Raw genomic sequence first — 20,170 nt, 5'->3', positions numbered from 1 at the left:
TTTAGAGAAGATTGTGCAGCCAAGCAGGAAAGATTGGAGTATGAGGCTTGATGATGCTCTCTGGGCACATCGGACTACCTACAAAACACCCATAGGAATGTCTCCTTATCGGGTTGTCTTTGGAAAGGCATGTCATCTTCCAGTGGAAAATGAGCACAAAGCATACTGGGTAGTGAAGACTTGCAACTTCTCTATGGATCAAGCTGGTGAGGAAAGAAAGTTGCAACTGAGTGAGTTAGATGAAATCCGCCTAAAAGCCTACGAGAATGCCAAGTTCTACAAAGAAAAGACCAAGAAGTTCCATGATAGCATGATAGTTAAGAAGGACTTCATGGTTGGGCAAAAAGTTCTATTGTATAATTCTAGGCTTGGACTCATGAGTGGTAAGTTGAGGTCTAAGTGGATTGGTCCTTTTGTTGTTACTAATTTTTTTCCTTATGGTACAGTTGAGATCAAAAGCGACTCCATAAATAAGAGCTTCAAGGTCAACGGACATCGACTTAAAGCATTCCTCACGAACCCTTCTTTAGTGGATGTAGTGGTGGAAGAGACTTCCTTACTCCACCCTACTCTTCCTCCACCATGACTTAGGGAGTTCTTCTTTTCCTATCTCCTTCTTCCTTCTTTGCTTTTATTACACTTGTCCAATTCTATTTGATGGTTTAATTGTTTTAATCTTTTAATTGTGCTACATTGAGGACAATGTGTTGTTTAAGTATTGGGGGGGGGGGGGGGGAGTGTTCTTTGGTTTTGCTAGTTTTGTCGGTTTTGTTAATTTGTTAGTTGTGTTAATTTGTTAATGTTGTTAGTTTCGTCGAATTTCTAGTTTAATATTTTGGGTCAATTCTGTGTGCATGTACGACTTTGCATGTTTTTCTTTGAATTATAGGATATGTTCAAGAAATGGGTAATTGTTTTGAAAATAAAAGTTTTTGACATTTTGTGACTTGAAATCTTTGATTCTCCTCTACATGTCATGATAGTTTTGAAAGCTTAATTTGAAAGTGATGAGTTTACCTTTGTGAGAATTTGAGCCATCCATCATCATGATCATTTGGTGTGTTTTGCCCCATTGATTGCTTGCACAATAGCCTTGGCTTGATTCTTGTTGATGCTTCCTAATTCACATGCATATTTGGAAATGATTGAGGCAATTTTGTTCTTATAAGCTTCTAGCCAAATGGACTTACCTTGACTTAATTCCTTGGATAGCCCTTTTGAGCCTTGTTTCCCTTTCCTTGTTTTGAAGCTCACTACAAGCCTTAAGTGAAAAACCATGATATCACCATATCCTTAAGGAATTTTGGAGCTTTGGAATCATTTTGGGAATAAGTGTGGGGGTTTTTGTTTCATTAGATAACATGTTTTGTTGGCCATGCTTCATGATATATTTTGAGCCATACTTGATGTACATTGCATATTGGTTAAATGTTGGACATGCTGAATATGATGTTGTTTCTCAAAGGCTACAGAGTTACAAAAAAAAAATATTTAAAAAAATTGAAAAAGAAAAAGAAAAGCAATAAAGTTGAGTGAATAAGATCTTAAATGACAAAAGAATGATGAGACTCTTGGTTCTACTCTTTATGTTTAAATTTTATCTTTACTTCTTTTTATTTTCTTATGTTTTCTTAATATGTACTTCTTCCCCATTGCTCCTCTATTCCTTTGGGATTCAGCCACTTATTCCATATTTTTCCATACCTTGTCCTTGGCCCCATTACAACCTTAAAAGACCTTTTGATCCTCATGTGCTTGTGTTTATGGGTTGATTGTCAATTTTAGAATCTTGCCAAGTTTATGTGGTGTTTGTTTTCATGGGTGCTTTGAGGGTAAATAGTAGCCTAAACACTTGAGAGATAGAGTGTATATCTTGTGAGGCTTTATCACTTTTCATTCTTGAGCTGATTAACTATTTTGCCATGATGGGGTTGCTTGGATGATTTTCATGAATGTCTTGACTTTTCGGATCTCCTTATGTTAGATGTTACCCATTCCTTGATGTTCATTGAGAAATATGTGAATGTTTTCGTTTGTCTCTCTTTGATATCCTTGGATTATGTTCTTTGTTTCATTTTGCCCAGGAGTGCAAAAGGCTAAGTATGGGGGGTTTTGATGTGCCATCATTTTCTTCTATTTTCTAAACCCTTTTTGCACCATTTTAATTACTGATTGGTCTTAATTGTCAATTAATTAGGCAGATTTATTATTTGGTCTCATTTAGCTAATTTGATGTTTTTAATCTAATTTCAGGAATTAATGAAACATTGGGCTTAATCCGGATTTTGGTTGTGGACTTGAAGAGGGCAAATAAAGCAGCGCTTACCTTAGTTAATTTTTAATTAGGAAATTTCACAATTTTATTTTATGTGGTTCAGTGTTTATTTCGTTTTGGGCCAGAGTATTGTAATAAGGCCCAGTGACTTTGAGTGACTCTTTTTAAATAGCAACCTTGAGATTCGTGCAGGGCATTCTATTAGACTATTATTCAGAGCTTAGGGTTTATGGTTTTGAAGTTTTTCTGTTCTAATGCTACTGTTTCGTTCTTAATGCAATTTTCGATTTCCTGCTCCTAATTACAATTTCGTTCTTGTTTCTTCTTCTACTTTCATTTACGTTTCTATTTTCATTTTCGTTTCTATCTCATTTACGTTTCTGTTCATCTACGTTTCTGTTTCTTTACGTTTCTGCTTCATGTTTCATTTACGTTTTCTGTTTGAATCTATGGAAGGCTAAATATTCTGGTGTTGTTTCCTTCTGGGGAGGAAGCCCAACTCTCTTTGAGGTTTCGTTTATAATGTGGTTCCCAAGCAGTTTTCCCTTCACTAGTTAACCCTAATTCGTGAACATTAATCAGTGCACGCTTCGTGTTCGATTAATTGCCTTTGAGCCTAACTTGCGTTCATGCTTAATGGACGAAGGGCTAACTGGTGTATGTGGTGCCTAATCACGTATTGACAACCCTAAGTTGATTTTCGCTTAGTAAATTGAAATAGGGTTGGATTAAGTGGTTAACTGTTAGGGACGAATTCTCCATAACCTAGGATAAGAGAATGGCTTCTGAATCAGAGGAAACAACCCATTTTTAATATTATTAGTTTCGTATTCCAGTTTACTTGTTCTGCTCCTTAAATCACAAAACAAACAAACCCCCCCAATCGTTACTGTTACTGCAAGTATATTATGAACAATTGGTTTATCATTGCTCGTTGGGAAACGACCTAGGATCACTTCCTAGTTACTGCATTATCATGTTTATTTGATTCGGGTACGGCCTCGATCAGCCTGCTTAGCTAGTTATGTATTTTAATTCTATTGATTGGATTGTTGTATTTCACTATTGTTCCCTTTTTAATTCCACTCATCAGGTGGAGCATAGGTAAAAAATGACAAGAATCATTCCTTTTAGTTGGAATAAGTGCCGAGAACTGAATCTCAATTGTGGTTGGATTTGTTTGTGTGGCAATTGTGGCATAGACTGTTTGTTAGTTTTTCTGGGCAGTGAGTGAGTTTTGCCTTAGTAAACTGAGGCCTTACAGAAACATGCTGTTATTTCTGGACTGGTGCATATGAATGTGATATGTTATAGAGTCACCTGAGATTCCAACCTTGCATTCCTATTCCCTAGTATTTGCAGAGGGATTGGAAATCTCTATGGGAGTATGATAGTGGCTTACAACAAATATGGTCTATAGGAGGAATAGGTTGGGCAGCAGAGTAGTTTCCAAAATTTGAAATACTTTGCAGGGTCCCCATAAGAAGACCCCTTTAAAAAAAATTAACCTATGCGGCTTTAAGTGACACGTACATGGTATTCTTTAGTAAAAGGTGAACTTATAGTTCGCTATGTACTCATCACAACTTCTCATTTCTTGCTTTCTGTTTGATGAATTGAAAACCATGGCAAGAGAATATGTGGACAGATTGTAATGTCTTTGTGGGATGTGAGGAATCTAAAGTGAGAAACCAACTTAAGGCCTTTCTATTTGATTGTGTAATACAATATCCATTTGAATGCATGGTTTTCTTTTCCCTTTTTGTTTTCTATTTTTTCAATTCATGAGATGTTAAAAAGCTTTGAACATCAGAATATGGCTTTACAATATGGGCCTAAATTGGGCCAGCCATCAATATTATTACTTAATGAACCTCCAAGCTACTTGGGCCACACCCCCTCCAAAAATAAAAATGCAATGGGATGTAATTGGCAGGAACCTTGGACATCTCTGACTTCAACAATTGGATTTCTGACATGGAACTGCAGGAGATCAAATCTTTTGGTAGCAGATTTACTTGGTTTAGACCCAATGGATCTATGAAGAGCAGACTAGATAGGTGTCTGGTCTCTGAACAGTGGCTATCTCATTGGCCTGATTCCTCACAACATGTAATCCAAAGGGAATTTTCAGACCACTGCCCAATTATCTTGAAAACAGATATGGTGGACTAGGGCCCTAAGCCCTTTAGGGTGCTGGATTGGTGGCTCAAACACAAAGATTATCATAGAATGGTGAAGGAAACATGGAACAGAGATCAGCAAGTTGGTTGGGGGGGAATTGTGCTTAAAAATAAGTTGAGGAATTTAAAATCCAGCTTAAAACAGTGGAGTAGAGAGTTTGGGGATGTCAAAATGAAGAAAATTCAGCAGCTGAGACAACAGCTAAATGACATTGACACTATTGCCTGTGATAGAATTTTGACTGAGGCTGAGCTTATGTCCAAGAAGTCTATACAACATGATCTGTGGATGGCTTCAAATGCTTATGAATCCCTATTGAGACAGAAATCTAGGGCTAAGTGGTTCAAGGAAGGTGACAGTAACACAACTTACTTCCATAAAACCATTAATTTCAGAAGACATCAGAACACCATCCATGGAATCTTCATTGAAAGGATATGGGTCCAGCAACCTAATATGGTCAAGGATGAAGCTGTTAAATTTTTTGTCAGAAGATTCACTGAGGAAAACTTCTCCAGACCTACTTTGGATGGGGTTCACTTCGATATGATTACTCACAGGCAAAGGAAGGAGATGACTGCCCCTTTTTCTGACCAAGAAGTTAAAGAAGCTGTGTAGAGAAGGCGTATGATTCTGTTTCATGGTCTTTCCTGGATTACATGCCAGATAGGATGGGCTTCAACCTTAGATAGAGAAAATGGATCAAGGCTTGTTTGCAATCTGCCACAATATCAATCCTAGTAAATGGCAGCCCTACAAAGAATTTTTTTCCCACTAGAGGTTTGAGACAAGGGAATCCTTTAGCCCCTTTGCTCTTTAATATAGTGGCTGAAAGGTTTGACAGGAATGATGCGGGTAGCAATAGCCAAGAACCTGTTTAGAAGTTTCATGGTAGGGAAGCAAAGTGAGCCTGTAAATATTCTGCAATATGCAGATGATACAGTGTTTGTGGGGCATGCTTCATGGGACAATGTCATTGTTTTGAAGCCTATGCTGAGGGGTTTGGAATTGCCATCTGGATTGAAGATTAATATTGCAAAAAGCCAATTTGGGATTTTTGGACTTGGGGCTAATTGGATTCATGAAGCAGCACAATTTCTGAACTGTAGACATACGGAGACGGAGACTCCTTTCCATTATCTGGGCATTCCCATTGGGGCAAAGTCTACCAGCAGCTTGGTGTGGGAACCTCTGATCAGCCAATATGAAGCTAAGCTATCTAAATGGAATCAGAAAATTTTATCTATGGCTGGGAAGGTTACTCTGATTAATTCTGTCTTGACTGCCCTACCCATATATATTTTATCTTTTTTCAAGCTCCCACGAAGAATAGCTCTCAAACTTGTATCCTTGCAAAGGAACTTTCTATGGGGGGAAGGGGTGATCAAGGGCATAAGAAAATCCCTTGGGTGAAGTGGGATGTCATATGTCTCCCCAAGGAGGATGGGGGCCTTGGGGTCAAGGATATTTCTAAATTCAATCCAGTTGTGGGCCAGAATACTAATGTCAAAATATGGAGGCTGGTCAGATCTTAGTATTGGAAGGGACAAAGCTTGGCATTCTCAATGGTGGAAGGACCTCCGAAGGTAGGGGGAGGGGAAAAAATTAAATTCTGGAAAGATAAATGGTTGGGGGATGATTGTAAACTTGAACAACAATATAATCAGTTGTTCTTGATTAGTGGTCAGCAGAATAGTACCATCTCGAACATGGGAAGCTTCTCTCAAGGAAATTGGTGTTGGGGCTTAAAGTGGAGAAGGAATCTATTTGATTATGAGCAACATATAGCTGTGGCATTTATGGAAGCAATTACTGATATACAAATCCAGCCTCATATGCAGGATATTATGGTCTAGAAAGCAGATCCCAGTGGTGTATATTCCACTAAGTCAGCCTACAGATTATTGATGACCAACAATCAAATTCCAAAGGCCAACATCTTAAAGACAATTTGCTAATGATAAAAATAAGAAAAACCACAAAAAAATCTAGCAACTCTTACCACCGCAACTAAATGTAGACCTTAATCATTAAACATTCCAAAGAAGTATGCAAATAATACTGCTATGAACATCACTAGCTACAGCTCACCATGCAGTAGGCATAATCACCATTTGTATTTCATATTTTTAATAGAAGATAAAACACATGCCAAAAAAGTTATATATCAAACAAATTTATATGGAAGGCATTTGGAAAATTTGTGACATACTAACAAGTGCCCCAAACTCCAAAATAATTGCAAGAAGTGTCAGTAACTTGTTATGAACCTGCTTAATGCAAAATAATGAGATAGTGAGCCAAGCAGGATCCTTATCACTAGTTATCTCTACTAGTGCTCCAAGCAGTCTATAGATTTAACAAAGACCAAGCTTACCTCAAACCCAAACAGTGACAATGGCAGTGAGATCTAACAAAATGGCACGAAACTTTAAGCTTTCCTCGTACCTCAATCAACAATATTGCAACTGAAGACGTATTATTATTATCATCAATAAAACATGAACACCCAAGGAAACTTAGCATACACGAATTTGACCTACGTATCTCGCAGAGAAAGCTTTGAGCTTTGAGCACCCACGAGTGTTTCAGCACCCTAGTAGCAATAGTGTATGTCGGGTTTTCTTCGAGCGAGGACAATGTGGGTTCTGTGGGGTTCGAGCGACGACAATGTGGGTTTTCCGGCAGTGTAAGGGGTTCTGATGGTTCCAGCGAGGACAACGTGGGTTTTCCGGTAGTGTAGGGGGTTCCGTGGGTTCGAGCGACGACAATGTGGGTGTCGAGGGAGCGGTTTCCGGCAGATTTTAGGCGGGAGGAGAAAGAGAAGATCGATTTCAGGCAGGAGGATGACAAAGAGAAGAGGGAGGGCAAGGTTTTCGAGCGCGCGCGGCTTGTGAAATCTCAATTTTTATTAACTTATAAACATAACAACATTGGTTTTTTAAGGATAACCGATGTTAACTGAATATAGTTAACATCGGTTTTGTAAATAACCGATGTTAACATGAAGTAGTTAACATCGGTTTTGCTAAAACCGATGTTAAGTAACTCCATTTAATTACAAAAATGCCACCGCGCTTTCGTTAACATCGGTTTTAGCTATAACCGATGTTAATAGGGCGATGTAGAAAGCTTTTTTTTAGTAGTGAGGACTCAATGTTGTGATGGATCTACCATATTAGATATAGAAAGGTACTAAATTAAGTAGTGAATATATTGTTAATTATTTGTTAATTTTCTCCTTTCATTTGGATATCTTCCTTAGTTTGAATTAGTATTGGTATGTTTTTTGTAATGGGGTGTTGGATTGTTTACGCCACAATTTTCCCTTGTTTGTCAATGCTTTATATTTCAATTTATTGACTTGGGAGATCAAATAATATTATGTGAAATTTGATTCATTAGTCTAATTCTTTTGTCATCATGATATTGATATTATGTTTATTGATAATTAATTTTCGTGGAAAACTTATTTAATCACCACTCAAGACTTTATTTAACAAAATAAACTCAATTTTAGTCAAACTAACCACTTATTGGTGGACTACTTCAACTTTTCATAAAATTGGGTATAAGTTACAATTTTTTTCAACTATTAATTGTTAACTGATATATTTTCATTTTTCTAAAATCTATTTTTTTCTGAATAAAAAAACTTAAGAGATATATTTCTTATCGATTCCAAGAAAAATAATAGTAAATAGCTGAATCTTTTGAATATATTATCATAATTTTTCACTCAAATCAATGCATGAGATATCAGTGCATCTCTGGATGAAATTGAAATCTCTCCATATTCAACAATGTTATTACCCCCCTCCCCCCTTTTCTTCTTTACTATATATATGCTTGGTTGGCTCCTCCAACTTACCACCATCAAGTATACATCTTTAAGCAGAAAATGAAAGTGACATTTTTTGTTGCTTACATTAGACCGGTCATTTATTATATTAACAACTCACATTACAAATAAAAAAAATACTACCAACTACTCAAAATTTAAACCAAAATTTAATTTCGTTCTTGGCAGATTTTTTTTCTTTGTTAAAAGTCACTACTAATGCCATTTTTAAGAGTACCTATTAATGGCATTTTAATAATTTCACTACTAAAAAAAAGGCTTTCTACATTGCTCAATTAACATCAGTTATTGCGAAAACCGATGTTAACGAAAGCACGGTGTCATTTTTGTAAATAAATGGAGTTACTTAACATCGGTTTTAGAAAAACCGATGTTAACTACTTCATCTTAACATCGGTTATTTAAATAACCGATGTTAACATGATGTTAAGATGAATATGTTAACATCGGTTTTGGCAAAACCAATGTTGACTTCATAGAGTTAGCATCGGTTTTGTCAAAACTGATGTTAAGGAGTTTATCTTAACATCGGTTTTTTTTAAAAACCGATGTTACCTAGTTGATGTTAACATTGGTTTTCTAAAAGCCGATGTTAACTATATTCAGTTAACATCGAGTATCCTTAAAAAACCGATATTGTTATGCTTATAAGTTAAAACGTTGAAATTTCACAACCCGCGCGCTCGAAAACCCTGCACTCGCTCTTCTCTTTCTCCTCCCGCCTGAAATCTGCTGGAAACCGCTCGCTCAACACCCACATTGTCCCACATTGTTTTCAATACTGTCGAAAACCGCTCGCTCAAACCCACAGAACCCTCTATCGAAGAAAACCCTACACTGCTATTGGAACTGTGGCTCGAATAAAACCCTACATACACTCATCTGCTAGGTACTAGGGTGGTGAAACAATTCGTGTTTGTCACTTTTCCACGAGGTACTAGGATGATGAAACACTCATGGGTGCTCAAAGCTCAAAGCTTTCTCCGCGAGGTACGTAGGTCAACTTCGTGCTCTTTGTGGGTTATTGTACCTGTGTGCACGATGGTAGAAGTATGCTAAGTTTGGAAGGAACCAAGGTGGCAAATTGTAAATTACTAGCAACCAAGGAGGCAAATTGTAAATTACTAGAAAAATTGTCCATGAACTATGTTGAGTGCTTAAATTGCCATATGGATTCATTCCATCACTGGCTAGTCTAAGCCTAAGATTTCTTGCCTCTTTGCCGAAATCCAAATACAAATGATCAATCTTCCACTGGGAGGAATCAGCCAAATGACGGAGCATTCCGTCACAGTTTCTCCCATTTGCATGCCATGTAAGGTCTTTTGCATCGTCTCCATTAGCAAAAGGATGCTTAAACCTTGGAATGATGGGAAGATACCACAACACCTTCACTGGGGGCCCTTCTTTGAGTTTTCATCACTACTACAGTCGTTATTATCCTTCACTTTGTACCGTGATACCCTACACCTAGGGCATTTCTTGAAATTCATGTCTATACAGTATGCAATCATTTAGGCAAGCATGAATCTTCTGATACTCCATACCCATCAGACATAGTATCTTCTTGGCCTGATAATAACTTTTAGGCAACGTGTTTTCCCTGGGAAGCATATTGTGTACTACTTGAAGCAGTGAAGTAAAGCTTTTGTCACTCCACACATATCTGGCCTTCACATTAACCAGACTTAACACCGCCGACAACAGCGTCAAGGAATTCTTGCACCCCAGATACAGAGGCTTCTTTGAACCAGTTTGCAATGTATCATACATAGGAGCATGTGCTTGCTGAAAAGACTCTTGTCCAAGATCACGAATCATATCCTCTAAGCGATCTCCTATTTATACATCAAATGGTTTAAATTGAGACCCCCTCTACATGTCTGTCAATTCATCATGCCATATCCATGTGGTGTAATTCTTATTAATCCCATCACACAATAGATGCTCCCGTATGTCGTCCAGTATTTGTCATCTCCTGTTCAAACAATTGATGCAATGACAAAAACATTTTCTGTCCTCATCCGATCGACTTCTTTCGGAAGCAAATTGCAAAAATTGATCAACGCCTTCCTCATATGCAAGGCTCATGCGACTTTCATTCATCCAACTTCGATCCATCTAAATAATAACTCCGTGATACTCACAAAGTTATTCCATGCATGAAAATCTCACTCCTTTGTTAAATTTGACAAAATTTCGGCAGCATTTTGCATTGGTCTCCAAGTACACAACATGAAATCAGTGAGATTATTTCCCCAATAATCAAGTATGCACTAAGAGAACAACTAGAAATGCATTGTACCGAAATTTCATCAAATTGAAGAAAAAATTCTTAACCTTAATGCACAAATCTACCATAAAAATATGAGTCTCCCCAAACTGTCCAAATGGATAATTCAAGATTGAATATAACAATTAATGCAAACTATCTGCAAGAATCATTGTATCCAATCTCAAACAGGAATCTAAGGTTCACTCATGATAAACATTAACTATATGCACAATAGTCATTAATCACGTAAAACAACATAAAAAAGGACATGGTTTGCATTTGTACTTGTAATAATGCTTAGTAACAGTCTCCAAGAATGAATTTCGTGATTGACAATGCTTCAAACCAAATGATAAGTGTCTCGGAGCTTATGCTGCAGCAAACAAGGGTTCCGTCTATTATTGCTCAGCTGTCATTAATACTCTAACTACCATGTAACATAATTATGGGAAAGTAGACTATGTCTTACAATAGCAGTGTAAACTTATGTACACAAAACTTCTGCCATGTTCTTGCGGACACTCAAAGGTGTTTTTCACTAAAACTAGCAATATGTTCTTTATACAACTGTATGTCTTACAATAGCTTTCAATCGATCATAAATTTATCACAAATGATTTTGGTTGTATGCAAATTAAAAAGCCCATTTGCATGGACATGCATCATATCCGACTTCTCAAACAAATTCTCACCATAAAAAGTAAGCAAGAATTAAAATCATAAGCAGCTTCATGGAGATCACCGTGCAAGTGCTTATCCAATTAACACTCAATAAGACCTGTACAATGTTTCTTATTCCTAAATATCTCCTTAATTGGATTTATATTTATATGCCTCGGCATATGATAATAGCCAATGGAAGTTTTTCATCTCATTAACACTCCTCAACGATCTGATTAGAGAGGGAGTTGTAGTATTTCATTCAATAAGCAATATCATTTTCTTCTTAGTTCTTTAACTAATGACCAAGTATACTAATTAGCAAGTCCCTTATGATTATAATATCTATGTATTAATAATATTTTACTATTATGATCTTGTTTTTCAGATGCAAACTATTTGACAAATGGGAATTTAGACTCTGCCATAGACTGGATTCCTGGCTTGAAGAACATCACTCTAAGGGACCTTGCTGGCATTTATCGTACCACAGATCCAAATGATATACTTTTGGACTTTGTGGTGGAACAAATTGAAGAAACTTCAAAAGCTTCGACTATTATTCAGCCCATATTTGATGCCTTGGAGCATGATGTGCTGAATGCACTCTCCACAATGTTTCCTAAACTTTAAAACAAGAACACAATGTACTGTGAAGGCCCATTGAAGTTGCTCCTTGTTCAAACTTTAGAGAGTACATTTGACTCTATTTAGTGTAATTTGTGGAAGGAAGAGTGCGAGTGTCTCAAATGGTTGGAGTCACAAGAACTTAATTTGGTTCTCTATGTGAATTTTGGCAGTGTTATAGTCATGAGACACCAACAACTAGTTGAATTGACCTGGGGCCTAGCAAATAGCAACAAAAAGTTCATGTGAGTGATTAGGCCTGCTTTAGTTGAGGGTGAGGCCTCAATTTTGCCACCAGAAATTGTAGAAGAAACCAAAGACAAAGGCCTATTGGTAGGTTGGTGTCCTCAAGAGCAATTTTTGAAGCACCCAGCAGTGGCAGGGTTTTTGACTCACTATGGTTGGAATTCCACACTTGAAAGCATAACCAATGGGGTGCCTCTAATCTATTGTCCCTTTTTCAATCACCAAACTTTCAATTACAGGTATATCTCTCGTGAATGGGCTTTTGGCATAGAGATGGATAGTGATAATGTTACAAGGGCTGAAGTGGAAAAGCTTATGAAGGAGAGTTATTAGAGGGTGAGAAGTGTGGCGTCCCTAAATAATGATTGGTTTAATAGTAATGATTTAAATAACAAAAAAAAAACCATGGGAAATTTTTTTTTCTTTTTCTTTTTCGTTTCTTTCTCTTTTTCACAGTAATTAAGTTCAGAAGGAAAATCATCACTATAGAGTCCTGAATGACCAGTTCACAACTCTATTCGGAGTCATTTCTTTTTGATCACGCATAACCTCTAAAATATTTTGCTCTTTCAAAAAAATAAAAGTATGTCAGCCATTACTTTAGGTCGTCACGTGAAAATAATAAAATAAAATATGGTCGGTGAACTCTCTTTCAAATAAAGTTTGTTAACACATTCTTCTCAAATAACAAGATTAAACATAAGTACATTCATCATCTAAAGCTGTCCAAAATATGGGAGTTTTGCAAAATACATAGTGACATCAAGAGCAAAGGTATCCACTGTGGTGGCTTCAGCCATATGTATACAATCATCAAATTCCTATACAATAGGTCTACCCATACAAAAACCAAAAGAGTAAACCTAACAGTCTGTACTAGATACACCCACCCCCAAAAAGTATATAAACCTAGTCTAAGGAGCCGTCTGCTATGATGAAGAGCCTCCACTAGTCGCTATCCCTCCAGGGCCGCTCTCCTCCGTAGAGTCTGCCTCAGATGCCGACATGACGTCCTCGAGAGAATCCACCTCAGGGAGTGGGTCCTCATCACCCTCTGGAAAGTCAAGAGCATCCACAGCAGGCTCAGGAGGTAGCTCCTCTGGGTCCTCCTCAGGGTCTTCCTCAGATGACGTCACCTCTATCACTTGGACTGGCTCCACTAGTCGATATGGAGTAGGTGTAGGTAATATCCACTCCACAATGCGCTAGAGCGTGCATGCGGGTTCCTCTGGATGTACCAATGAAGTAGCCGTGAGTCGGATCGTGCCACGGAATCGGCACCTCACATTGCCTTGAGGGTCTCCCAAACTCCCTCTAAGAACTCCATCTCCACTCGGTCATGGATTAATTGCGCTGCCATCGCGATCTACAAGAAATAAAAGAAAGGGGGTAGACTCTTTCACGAGAGATCTAACTACGGTAGCAACACAATGCGTCCCATAACCACTACATGCAATTAAAAGGTGTGCCTCAAGGCTTTTCATCTCTGGTAATCGATTACACAACATTGGTAATCGATTACCAGAGGCCAAACTCGAGCTACACAGCTTCAGAACATGGAAACCCGCAATATGCATTGTGTAATCGATTACACATAACTGGTAATCGATTACCAGTGGCCTGTTACTCTGTGTAATCGATTACACAGTATTGGTAATCGATTACCAGAGGCATCCACAACATACTGTCTCCATTTCTAAGCCTGGTAATCGATTACACCCATTGGTAATCGATTACCAGAAGCCTCTCACTTTCCTGATCCCATTTTTAGGCCTGGTAATCGATTACACACCCTTGGTAATCGATTACCAGAGGCCATCTTAACTTCCTGTCTTCATTTTTAAGCCTTGTAATCGATTACACACCCTTGGTAATCGATTACCAGAGGCCATATTCCAAATATCACTCAAGATCCATAGCTGGCCAGCCACCACACAAGCCTCCTTGCTTTGTGGTCTTTGTTCTTTTATCGGTTGATTGCCAGGAGCTCGCCTGTTTAGGTACGTCACAGGTTCTCACTGACTGACTATGCCCGGGTTGGGTCGGGATTGGTCAATAGCACCCCACCTGACGTCCCCAAGGTCTCCTGACCCCCGCGACATATCTCCAGGTACCACTCTGTGGTCAACGAATAAAAGTAGGAAGACTCACTCTTCCACACTTCCTCACTTCAAGCTAGGATTATGGGGTACCCGTCATATGTGGTACTAGGTGGCGATCGGGCGATGGTGCAAGTCGACTCTCCACATCCACAAATCACACATAAATCCACCATCCCCAGTTGCCCACCTTCAACTGAGCTCACGTACTCCCACATAGCCCTTATCCTCGTTCCTCTCAACATCGGGTTCCCATCAATCCCTCCAAGCTTCCACAACATCCAAGCAATTCAACATCCAAACATCATGAACTATCAAAAACCAAGAAAACAGGGCAGAGGAAGAAAACTCTGCCCAAAACACAAACCAATACCACATCTTTCCTTACTCAAATACCCCAGTAACATTCTCTTCGGTCCAATTCGTTCACCGTTGGATCGACTCGAAAATTTTATTGGAGGTCCCTAGTACATAAGTCTACATTTTGACCGTTGGGATCTGCTAGAAACATCCACAACCAAATATGTACAACCCTTTCCACAACCAGCCATGCATAAGCATTTTCTGCACAAGCACAAAATTCTGCTGCACATTTCAACAGCAAAATTCTGCATAATAGTGCAGATTTTCGAAATCACTCTTGCCCTCATCCAATTTTGCCCAAATTGGATCCTACAAGTCCTAAATCATGTATAAATCATATCTAAACCAAAGACAAGCTTCAGACCAAAGCAACTCAAAATCTAGGTATCTAAAACCCCTCAATTTAGTGGATTTTCAAGGTTTGAGAAGTGAAAATGAGAATGGGGTAATTTTGGAGCAAACTATCATCTCACACAAGTCTATAACATTAATCTAAACTTGCTCAAACTGGTTTTACAACTAAAACTCCACCGAATCAAAATTTGACCCCTCAACACCCAATTTACCCTAGAAATGACTCTTGCCTTCACTTTGGTCACTCATTTTCCTCCTTTGCTCAGCCCAAGCTTTCCCACAAGTCCTAAATGACATTTCAAACTAGTATTAACTCACTTTAACCTCCAATTACCACTAAATCCAGATTTAGCTTTTCAAACCCTCAAAGCATCGCACTTTTCCACTCATATCACTACATTCTCACTTTTTAACCATAGGTTAACTCTACCCTTCATCTCTATCAGTTTTCTAACAGAAATTTCAACACCCAAACATCACAAAGCATCATCATAAAACCCTAAAACAGAATGGGTAAGCTTAACTCACATCAAACATGACAAGTTTAGCATGCTTTCAACAAATTCCTTCACAAATAACTACCATAAGGCATAAACCTAGTAAAACTACCCATCATATCTCCCAAACACCCAATACCCACGAAATCATGTGAGAAAGAAGTCTACCCAAACCTGAAATTTGAAGTCCCACAACGTAGATGTGTGCTTCACGACTCCGAAAATGGCTTCCTTTCGCGATTTGGAGCAGAAATGGTGAGCAAAGGTTGGAGCTTTGATGGAGCTTCAATGGTGAGGAAGAAGAAGGGAATAGCAATGTGAGAGAGAGAGGGAGAAAAGCTTCTGAACTTTTTGGCTGAGTGAGGAGAGAGAACATGGCTTTGTGTTTTAAGAAAAGGCTTTCTATTTTTTTTTTTTTAAAAGCTGTGCCACATGTCTTCTTTAGAGTGGAGCAAAAAGGGGCCCACTTTTTCTCTTGATGTGACTCATACTCAGCCACAAGAAGAGAAAAATCTGACCTTTTGAAATGCTAAAATCCTGCCTCAGTTTGCAAGCCGTTTCTCTGGTTCCAGTCCCTCGCGTTTCTCTGCACCCGTCGGGGCCAGTTTTCGAAGGTAGGCAATATATATATCAAAACGCTCAGAATGAAACCCCGAGCGTGGTTCAGAGGTTGGTTTTGTTAAATTTTAAGTTGCACGCAAAATGATAATTTTTAGACTAATTAATTGAGAATTAATCTATAACTATCCAGTTATGGATTTCTCTTCGTTAATTAGTCTAACCCGTGTATCTTTCCCCCAATATACTTATACCTACTTCTACCAGAAGTGTGTATATATATATATACGCTAAATAATACTCACATATATATAATCATTCAAAATGCATCGTTTACAAAATTCCGGGTAGAAATTTCCAGGATGTCACAAGAAGGGTAAAGAGATAAAGAAAAAATCAATTGAGTGGAAGAAATTGGCACAAGAAGCTACCCACACTAATGGTTCGTCCTTTTTGAATTTGGGAAAATTGGTGAATGAATTGTTGTTTGTCAAGACTTAGGCTACAAGAAAATAAGTTGGCATTAGTTAGTTTCCATATTACTAAGTTGATATTCAAATATTGTTTGTAATGCTATCATCTAAATTTGATTTGAACGAGTTTCCCTATGGTGTTAATGTGGGATTCAATATTACTATTATTTCTTTCTCGTTGATGCTATTCAATGCTTGAATGCTCTACTCGTTTTCAATTGGCAGATTATTTTTCAAAATTGTTTAATTAAAATGTATGCTAAATAAAGTAACAAAATTTCCCGTATCAAAGACTAGAATTTGAAACTCCTAATATACACCATTGACAAAAAGCCTCAAGCAGTTGACCAGAGGAACAAAAGCAGCAAAGTAGCTAGCCTTAGGGGAGTTGCTATCCTAGCAATTACATCAAAACATTCAAACAATACAACAACAACAGCAATTAATACATTGCAGTTCACACACCTTCCTCGTATGAAAGATTAAAAAATTGAAGAAATGGGATACCTGAAAATTGGCCAAGAAACCAGAAAAAGCAAGGCAGACAATATATGGACCAACTTTCTACTTAGACACTGCCCAATCAATTTTCACTAACCCAATTAGTCACATCATAGCTAAGCACCAACACACAAATCAAAAGTGTACTAGTTAATTTTAGTTCACAAACTAAAATCAATTCATTTTATCTTATAAACATTTACAAAGAAATTTATCTGCACTTTGTAGATAGATTATGTTTTGGAAACTGTGTGTGGAAGCAATGTCTTCCAAGGTTATTTTGATTATGCCAAAGAATCAAGAGTTAAGCAAAGTTTCAAGCAAAGATTCAAGAATCAAGTGTCAAGTTTAAAGAATCAAGATTCAAGATAAAGATTCAAGAATAATCAAGATCAAGATTCAAGACTCAAGATTCAAGAATCAAGCGAAGACTCAATCAAGATAAGTATTACAAAGTTTTTCAAAACATTGAGTAGCACAAGAAGTTTTCACAAAATCATTACCAAAGATTTTTACTCTCTGGTAATCGATTACCAGAAGGTAGTAATCGATTACCAGTGTTTTAAAACGTTAAGATTTTCAAGAGTCACAACTTTTTAAGTGACTAGTTTTTTAAAGAAATTGCCAAGAGTCACAAGCTTTGACTTGAGTCATCAAAAGATTATAAACATGGCATGAATTTTAATAAGAGATCAATCATCTATCTTTCAATCTTCTCTCAAACATCATTCAATATCTTTCAACTCTTTCTACAAAATTTTCTGATTCTTTTTCTTTTCATCTTTCTAAAAGTTTTTGTTCAAAACTTTCTCTTCCAAGAAAAGTTCTTTGTTCAAAAACTTGTGCTATTCATCTTTTTCATTGTCTTCTACCTTTGCCAAAAGAACGAAGGACTAACCGCTTGAATTCTTTTGTGTCTCTCTTCTCCCTTACAAAGGATTCAAAGGACTAACCGCCTGAGAATTCTTTTGATTCTTCCCTTTCCCTTAAGCAAAAGATTTCAAAGGACTAACCGCTTGAGATATCTTTTGTTTCCCCTTACAAAGATTCAAAGGACTAACCACCTGAGAATTCTTTATCCCAACACATTGGAGGGTACATCCTTTGGGTACAAGTAGAGGGTACATCTACTTGGGGATTGTTATACTGAGAACAAGAGAGGGTACATCTCTTGTGGATCAATTCAAGTGGAGGGTACATCCACTTGGTTTTTCAAAGAGAACAAGATAGGGTACATCCCTTGTGGATCTTTGGCTTGTAAAGGATTTTACAAGGTTGAAAGAAATCTCAAGAACCACAGGTTGCTTGGGGACTGGATGTAGGCACGGTTTGTGGCCGAACCAGTATAAATCTTGTGTCTATCTTCTTCTTCCCTACACTCTTTAATTTCCGCTGTGTACTTTTCTTTTACGCTTTACTTTTGTTTAAATTACATAACTTAGTAGTAAAGCCTAATTGAATCTAGTAACATTAAGAAGGATAAATTTTTTTAATTAGTCCAGACACGGTCATAGTTAATTCAACCCCCTCCTTCTTAATTATTCTGAGGCCACTTGATCCAACACTGTGTATGTGCATGCAAGCATCAGAAGGAAACAACACCAGAAATTTAGCCTTCCATAATTTCAACCAAAAACAAAAAATGCAATTGAAGCTAAAGGCAGAAACGTAAATGAAACTGGAAATAGAAACGAGAATGAAACTAAAGCAGAAACGTACATGAAACTAAAGGCAGCAGAAGAAATAAAAACAAAATTGCAATTAGAAGTAGAGAATGGAAAAATGCATTACGTGAACAGTAATAATAAGCTCAGAAAAACGTAAACCCTAAACCTTATGCTCTGAATAATAGTCTAACAGAATAGCCTTGCACGAATCCCAAGTCTACAATTTATAAGGGTCACTCAAAGTCACTGGGCCCTATTACATTATTCTGGCCCAAAATGAAATAAACACTGAACAACATAAAATAAAATTGCAAACCCCTAATTAAAAATTAACTAAGGTAAACGTTGCTTTATTTGCCCTCTTTAAGTCCACGACCAAAATCCGGATTAAGCCCAATGCTTCATTAATTCCTGAAATTAGATTGAAAACATCAATTTAACTGAATGAGCCCAAGTAATAAAATTGCCTAATTAATTTGACAATTACGACTAATCAATAATTAAAATGGTGCAAAAAGGTTTTAAGAAATAGGAGAAAATAATGGCACATCAAAACCCCCCATACTTAGCCTTTTGCACTCCTTGGCAAAATGAAACAAAGAACAAAATCCAAGGATATCAAGAGAAACAAACAAGAACATTTACATATTTCTCAATGAACATCAAGGAATGAAAGGAATGGGTAACATCTAACATCTAACATGAAGAGATCCGAAAAGTCAAGACATTCATGAAAATCACCCAAGCAACCCAATAATGGCAACATAGTTAATCAGCTCAAGAATGAAAAGTGATAAAGCCTCACAAGATATACACTCTATCTCTCAAGTATCTACTCAAGTGTCTAGGCTACTATTTACCCTCAAAGCACCCATGAAAACCAACACCACATAAACTTGGCAAGATTCTAAAGTTGACAATCAACCCATAAACACAAGTACATGAGGATCAAAAGGTCTTTTAAGGTTGTAATGGGGCCAAGGACAAGGTAGGGAAAAATATGGAATAAGTGGCTAAATCCCAAAGGAATAGAGGAGCAATGGGGAATAAGTGCATATTAAGAAAAAATAAGAAGACCTAAAGATAAAATTTAAACATAAAGAGTAGAACTAAGAGTCTCATCATTCTTTTTCCAATTAAGATCTTATTCACTCAACTTTATTGCTTTTCTTTTTCTTTTTCGATTTTTTTTTACTCTGTAGCATTTAAGAAACAACATCTCATTCAGCATGTCCAACATTTAACCAATATACAATGTACATCAAGTATGGCCCAAAATACATCATGAAGCATAGCCAACAAAACATGTTATCCAATGAAACAAAAACCCCCCACACTTATTCCCAAAACAATTCCAAAGCTCCAAAATTCCTTAAGGATATGGTGATATCATGGTTTTTCACTTAAGGCTTGTAGTGAGCTTCAAAACAAGGAAAGGGAAACAAGGCTCAAAAGGGTTAACAAAAGGAATTAATTCAAGGTAAGTCCATTTGGCTAGAGGCTTATAAGAACAAAATTGCCTAAATCAT

The 20,170-nt window shown here is 37.4% G+C and overlaps 1 protein-coding gene and 2 pseudogenes across 1 annotated transcript; 2 read left to right on the top strand and 1 right to left on the bottom strand.

Annotated features, from left to right (window-relative positions):
• Positions 1-3,755: 3,755 nt before the first annotated feature.
• On the bottom strand, positions 3,756-3,866 carry LOC114394325 (annotated as a pseudogene).
• A 1,442-nt stretch (positions 3,867-5,308) lies between these two features.
• LOC114391576 lies at positions 5,309-5,872 on the top strand. The gene has a single exon (XM_028352569.1). It carries the CDS (start codon positions 5,309-5,311, stop codon positions 5,870-5,872), a length of 564 nt encoding a protein of 187 aa, XP_028208370.1.
• Positions 5,873-5,972: 100 nt separating this feature from the next.
• On the top strand, positions 5,973-16,501 carry LOC114391575 (annotated as a pseudogene).
• The last annotated feature ends 3,669 nt before the right edge of the window (positions 16,502-20,170 follow it).

This window comes from Glycine soja, chromosome 17, assembly GCF_004193775.1.
Source record: "Glycine soja cultivar W05 chromosome 17, ASM419377v2, whole genome shotgun sequence".
In the NCBI taxonomy this organism is placed as follows: Eukaryota; Viridiplantae; Streptophyta; class Magnoliopsida; order Fabales; family Fabaceae; genus Glycine; species Glycine soja.
This window is presented reverse-complemented; position numbering and strand designations above follow the sequence as displayed.